General features: G+C 28.7%; 1 protein-coding gene across 2 annotated transcripts; it reads left to right on the top strand.

Moving 5' to 3' along the window:
- The first annotated feature begins 238 nt into the window (after positions 1-238).
- LOC114131568 (uncharacterized) lies at positions 239-5,691 on the top strand. 2 transcript variants are annotated; one of them, XM_027996821.2, is made up of 8 exons: positions 239-427; positions 1,568-1,933; positions 2,631-2,818; positions 3,366-3,505; positions 4,056-4,177; positions 4,655-4,855; positions 4,925-5,045; positions 5,118-5,261. In XM_027996821.2, exons 1-7 carry the CDS (start codon positions 361-363, stop codon positions 4,996-4,998), a joined length of 1,158 nt encoding a protein of 385 aa, XP_027852622.1. In that variant the 5' UTR covers positions 239-360; the 3' UTR covers positions 4,999-5,045; positions 5,118-5,261. The 2 variants fall into 2 exon arrangements, with proteins under 2 accessions (XP_027852622.1, XP_027852621.1); XM_027996820.2 differs by lacking the exon at positions 4,925-5,045 and having other exon boundaries at positions 4,655-4,897; positions 5,118-5,691.
- The last annotated feature ends 1,507 nt before the right edge of the window (positions 5,692-7,198 follow it).

Genomic DNA, 7,198 nt, shown 5'->3' with positions numbered 1-7,198 from the left:
AATTTACTATTAAAAATCTAAGTTGAACTAAATCGTATGTAAGATTAAAAAAAAATAATATGTAGTGTTATGAAAATGTGTTGACAAAATCTTGTTTTTTTTTGTACTTGAGTATATTTTATTATTAAATTGCGTAATATAGAATTTCACTAGTTTATTTTTAGAAATTATTAATTTAATTGAAGTGTGTATTTACTATCTCGTTTGTAAATATATATAACGTGCAACGCATGCGTATTCTAATAACTTAAATGTTATATGTCAAAACGTCTCAAAATCATATAGTCAGTGATTGTCAATATCACATGCTCTGTTCCGACGACCGTAATCGTTTATACGAATATAAAAAAATCGGGTGAGATGGATATTTTAAACATAAACACCGGTCTGTTGCCCATAAAAGCGCATTTTTTTCTTTACTACGCAGGTGTGTATTAACTATTATTAATAAATTGTTCGGATAATTTATTCCGTTTGATTAAATTTCGATTTGAAATTGTGTTTGGTTTTACGTGTCTTTACTGTCAGTATATAAATATAATATTACCATGTAGCTTGTGTGGAAGTGACAAACGCGGATTTTCAGAATCCCATCTTTTCGGTACATTTATTGCGTTCCAAACTTTTATCGAACCACAAAAATATCGATGTGTTCTCGTTTAGTATACTTATTTACAACCAATATATTATGTTACAATATTACATAGAATATTATTAGATAGATATTACTACATTAGACTTGTTTTCATATCTTTTTTTGATTAATGAAAAAATTACAAATTAAGGTACATATATTAGGTAGTTTGATTTGTACGCTTTTTTTAATGCACGGGTGATATCGATATTCAATAGGGAGTAAAATTTCTAATTAAAAATGTCTGACAGAAAAAATCGCTAATATAGTAAAACAAAAATCGTTTTTTTTGTAATAATTTTACTTTTCTTAAAATTGTTTTTATTTTAAAAATGTGTAACTGGCCACTTACATACTTTCGTGGGCCACATGTAGCCGTGTTGGGCACCACTGCTATGTATTATCGATTTCAATCCAAATATTATTATTTTGAACAAAATGTCGGTAACAACATACTGTGGATAATATGGTTTTTTTTTTTTAATCGCGTCATAAGTGCAGTAGTTAGTAAATTTAATGAGTATCAGACATCAAAATACTATAAAAAATTTATAAAAATTAATTGAGAGGCCAGTAATGTTAGTTAAAAATTTAGTACATTTATTTTGGTTCGGATTTTTTCAATGTAAAATGTTACGAATCGTTAAGTTATGACTTTTTTACCATTTTAGGTAAAACCATTGATTATATTATAAATTTATATTAAGAAGTATTGATAATCAATGGTAAAACCAAAAAACAAATATTAAAAAAACATTATAAAGTTTAATATATATTATAAATGACAAAAAGTGTATTATATAATAGGTGAAAATCAGTATGGTTGATGTTCGTTCAAGAGACAATAATATTCTATATAATAATATTATAATTCTATTTGTTTAAAACGAATAATAATATTGTATTATACTCACAAATATGTCAATTTTTCAGCAAATTCGCCCATCAACCCATTTCTGTCGACGATTGCCAAGCAGCGGGGCTACTCGTCGTCGGTGTTCGGTAACATTTTAACGTTACTGTTGCTGTTGACTATTGTGGTCAAACCTTTGACTGGCTACATTACTGACAGATGGAAATGCCGACGGACCGTGTTTTTATGCGCGATCCTACTGAACGGTTTGATAACGCCCACGCTGTATCTCATTCCGGGCGCTACTTCGTCGACCGGCGAGTTGTCTAACGCCGAAACCTTTGGTTCATTGCAATTTTGGTGGTTCGCAGCCGTTGTTATACTGAGGATGATATTGTTTATGATTGGCGAAGTCCTGCAGGAGACCATCTGCATTAAAATCTTAGGTATATTCACAATTAAAAGTATAATAATTTATGGTTCAAAATTAATTTATCGGGATTGATTTAATGTGGAAGATGTTACAGAAACACCAATTGTATTTTAATGAAACAATCATTAATTATTCTCATTATGTTATTAAAGTCATGTATGTTTTTAAAAAGTATTCAATTTTATTTTAGGTTTATAAAAATGTGTGGTATTTTGAGAGATTAATATTATAAGCGCGTTGCGTAAAACTAATGGTTTAAAAAGAGCCTAATCAGTAGACATTTGAGATAAATGGCATAACTATAAATACATCAAATAAAATATAAAAAATGTAAAATCCTGGTAAATCCTATTTACTTAAAATACTTATAACACCTCAATAACTACAATTATCTTTAGCTCAACAACTATTAGGATTTTTTAAACACTCAAATATATTTAATAAGGCTAAATTACCTATTATAATTATTTCATTAATTTGCATATGTCAATCACGTAAGTTTTTTTTTTTAATTTCGTTTTATAGATTTTTTTACCCTATAATTTATTTTTGTACCAATGATTTTTTGTCTTGTTACCGGTTTCAGTACACCGTTTATTTTAGAAATGCATCGAATGCAATGTTTCATGTTCACTATTATTATTATTTTGAATAGTCTTCATCCGTAGTTTGTACGCAAGAAATATTCTATTGTTGATATTATTTTACAGACGGAGACACCGAAAAGTTTGGAAAGCAACGGCTTTGGGGTGCAGCCGGATGGGGTATCATGTCTATGGTGGCTGGAGCTGCTATTGATTGGTACAGCAGTGGCCTAACACAAAAGAATCATTTGCCTGGATATTTAATTTCAGCGAGCTCGTTTCTCATAGATTTTATAGTGGTGCTTAACTTAAAGGTACGATAAAAGTATAAAACACTATAATTACTATAATTTTAATCACTCATAAGTATATTTTTTGGTCTACAATTTACCTACTTTATATAGTTACGAATTTCTTGTTGTAAATTGTACGCATTTAAGACTTATATCACGTTTGAAATCAAGATGGTCTAAAACAAAATTAAATATTTTTATTTTATTATTGAAATAATAACTAAATATATCAGTTTCATAGTTTTATAGCGTTAGTATATCATAATATATTATTAAACTATTCAAAAGATACGGCTTTTGATAAATATCTAGCCATCTAGGTATAAAAATTAATGAAGATAGTAAATATTATAATAACATTATATTTCATTGTATTTTATTCGTAAATAACTTTTTCCCTGAAATATTTTATATCAAAAAAAATAAATTTGAAAAATAAAATCAATATTCTATTACATAATTGACTTTCTATGATATGCATCCAATTCGACAAAACCCGCGATGCCTACAAATCAATTTCCTTTTATACCACCTGTACATCATTTTCGTTGTTTTCGATAATATATAGGTACCCGAAACCAGCGGGCCGACAACGAATATACTCAAAGATGTGAAAATAGTGTTAAAAAACGCTAAAGTATGTGTTTTCCTTGTTTGGGCAACAGCCGGTGGAATGTTCATGGCGTACATTTGTTATTATTTTATCTGGTAAATATTCTCACATACATTGTAATATTATGTCATGTCTAGTCATGATACCGTAAATCCACCAATTTATTTTAATTAAACCAAAGTACTGCAAGCGCAACCGTCCACTTTAATCTATAATACGTGAATAACTTTATAATAATATAACAATCATGAACTAACGAGGAAGTTAGGTATTTTTTATTATTTCTCCTATAATTGTCTAGGAATTAAAAACTTATCATTTCGTAACTATTATTCCAAATACTTATTTTATAATAGATTGAGAAACAGTTTAATAAGTACAGATAACTTATAATACTAAACTACTCATATTGTACTTATTAAAATAAATTTTCAAGTAAAAAATGATAATTGTGTCTTAATAGAAAGAAAAAAAGTCTTTTAATACTACCTATTTCAATCATGTTATTTACGTGATGTATACATTTTTATACTTTACTAAGTTGTATTTTACTGTACAATTATTGTACTACAATATTGTTTCTATAATTAATGTATTCTAAGACAGTATTCGTGTAATTATTAATTTGTATTCTCTTTTATATAGGTATGTCGATGATTTGGCAACCATTTATCACCCTGAACGAATGTCAATGCTAAGTTTAATCGCAGGACTTTCTCTTACTATCGATTGTTTTGGCGGGGAAGTTCCGTTTTTCTACTTATCTGGTAAGTATAACCATAATATGCTTTACCATAAATATCAAATTAATTTAAATGCAAAATATTTTAATAAATAAGTGTTGCCTAAGAATATACTATTCAACAACAAAATTGTATTCATAAACATTAGACAATTAAAAAGCAATTACTTTTACTTCTTATTTTTTATTTTTATTTTCATTTATATATATTTTTATTTAAAAATAATTTTGTTTATATGTTTGATTGTAGGTGTAAAATAAAGTTTTCATGAAGTATAAACATTTTGTGTGTGGACTCGGGGTCGCATTATGGGTGTATAATAAATAAATAAATTTGAATTTAAAACAATGACAATACATTACCTAATTAATTTAGAAACAAGTTTTGTTTTATACAAAAATATAAAATATATATTTAACTTATATTAACTATACTATGAATGTCACCATATTTAAACATAAAAACTAAAATAACTAATTTTTTCATGTATTTAAATTTTAGGACACCTGATCAAGCGTACCGGGCATATGACGGCTTTCTCAATATCATTCGCTATGTTCGCATTAAGATTTCTCTTGTATTCGGTCATAAGAGACCCACTGTGGGTATTACCTGTAGAAATGTTAAACGGTATAACGTTTGGATTGAGCTATATTGCCGGAATATCATATTCCGCTAAAATTGCCCCTGTTGGTTGCGAAGGTACAGTTCAAGGGCTGTTTTCTATGGCGTTCCTAGGAATCGGTTTGTCACTTTTATTTTATTTTCTAGATTCTATTTACTTAAGTAAGACGATCCAGAATCTATCACACATTATTTTGAAAAATGTTAACTTGACTAAGTAACTATATAAAAAAATATTTTCAAATACCTTTTTGAAATAATGAGTGAGGTAACATTGTGTATATATATCTTCATAGTTCATATATAATATTATATTGTTAACGTGTGTTTTTTTTTAAAGGATCTTCTTTGGGTGTCACATTAGCCGGTTATACATTCAGCCATTTAGGCAGTGTAATGGCTTTTCGACTAATTGGATTCATTGCCCTCATAACATGTGTCATCCAAATAGTCGTCAATCACTTTATGAATCGGAATAAAAAATGATAGCATAAAAAAAAGGATCAAAAGATGAATACCAACGGAATATTTAATATTCATCATAAATAAGTAAATAAGAATTTTATACACCGGCGTTTCTCAACCTTTATAGTGTCGCGAGGTATATTATATATTGTTATTTATTGGGGAAGTACTGACCATTTGACCACCATAAAGAAATTATTTTATTGTCAATATTTATTTTATTTTTATTGAAGTCACAGCAAAAATAGTTTTTGACTATTATTAGTTAGAGATTTTGTAAATAGATACTGAATATAATATTATGCTGTACATTATGAACAAAAAAAAAAAGAAAAAGAGTAGTGCATATCTGAAGAAATTATTATTATTTTAACATTTATTGTTATATTATATTGTCCTAGTCTATTAAGATTATATGTTTTTGTAAAAATAAAATGTATTTTGTATTAGGTGTGTTATTAATATTTATAATAAATAAACATAATTTGTTATCTTTGGTATTCTAGAGATAAAAACAACACCACCTTGGGATGAGCTGGAAATAATTTTAGCTTTAATCGTGTTCCGTTGCATACGTATTAGTCGTATTACTCTTACTCTTAATCTAGCACCGTTGTATAATTTTGGTGCATTTAAATTTCCAATAAGAATTATAGGAGTGCCAATTTTTAAATTGAGTTTATGTGAAGGTACTCCTAATGAATTTAAAGAATTCAAGAATTCAATTGTAATATCAATAGCGTTATCTTGATCAGTGAGACTATTAAAAGTTTTTTCGGAAATTTGAACTACTTATAACTTTATCTATATCAATCTTTTCCAGAAACGCTAGTTGTAAACGATTGTTCTATTTGTAATTCAGCATCATCATTTAAAATACGCCCATTTTCTATATTTAAAATTACGAGGTATTAGTATCACCACTCAAATGGTACATGTATATTTGTCGTGAGTCCTAAATTTCTAACATAACATAAAAAAAACGATGATTAGATGGCTCCGATATGAATAAACATGATACGATTAAAATTAACATATGATACTATACTTCATAATATTTATAACTTGAATTTGATATTTGAAAACAAAAAACAAAGATAATGAAAAGTTAATTTTTATAATTGTTGGGGCTAGTGTCGATCATCGTCCCCGCCCGTGAGTTGTTTTTGTTGTCGGCGGTGGTCGATTTATCCCTTTTAATTCTATCGGTTCTTTCTTGATTTATAACTTGTTAAGGTAATAAACTAGTATTATAACCAACTAACTAGTGTTTACATCAGTAGACAATAATCTAATAATTGATCCCTTTTAGCTTATGATCCTCTTTAGCCTGGTACGTGCATAACAAACATTGCGATATAATAATCATTCATCGTTATTATCTCGAATACGCGTATGGTTACCAAAAAAAGATTGATTGGAGAGTTTACATACATTGTATCTTAATGCAATCAGTGTAATATGCCATTGGTAGGCGCCTCACTTCCGGTTTTGCATAATATATTAGAGCGGTGTTTCCGAATTGCTTACGAAAATCGTTATCTAATTATCGAATTACTAGAGTAGTTTTATTTGCAACTGAGCCGAATTGCGTGCAAGCAGGGCCTGATTAACCAATAGGCTAAGTAGGCTACAGCCTAGGGCGCCAATTGGTCAACGTTAAATTGGGGGCGCCACAACATTTTTTTTTTTTACGAATGTAGAATTTTTGCTAACCCTAGCCTACTGGTGACCAACTCCTTAATCAGGCCCTGCGTGCAAGGTTTTTTGCGCCTGAGCTGTGTTGCGTGCGAGGTAAGTAGAACCACTTACCAAATTAGATCGGTCAGATTTCGCGGATCATCAGTCAACGATTTGATCAAAAATACAAAAATGCACTATAAATTCAATAAGCCACAGTAAGAAAGTTGAACGAAAAATATTGTGTGCTATTATACTGATAGGTAATGATCAAAA

Source organism: Aphis gossypii, chromosome 2 (genome assembly GCF_020184175.1).
Source record: "Aphis gossypii isolate Hap1 chromosome 2, ASM2018417v2, whole genome shotgun sequence".
Classification (NCBI taxonomy): Eukaryota; Metazoa; Arthropoda; class Insecta; order Hemiptera; family Aphididae; genus Aphis; species Aphis gossypii.
The sequence above is the reverse complement of the archived record's forward strand: the minus strand, read 5'-3'. Positions and strand labels throughout refer to the sequence as shown.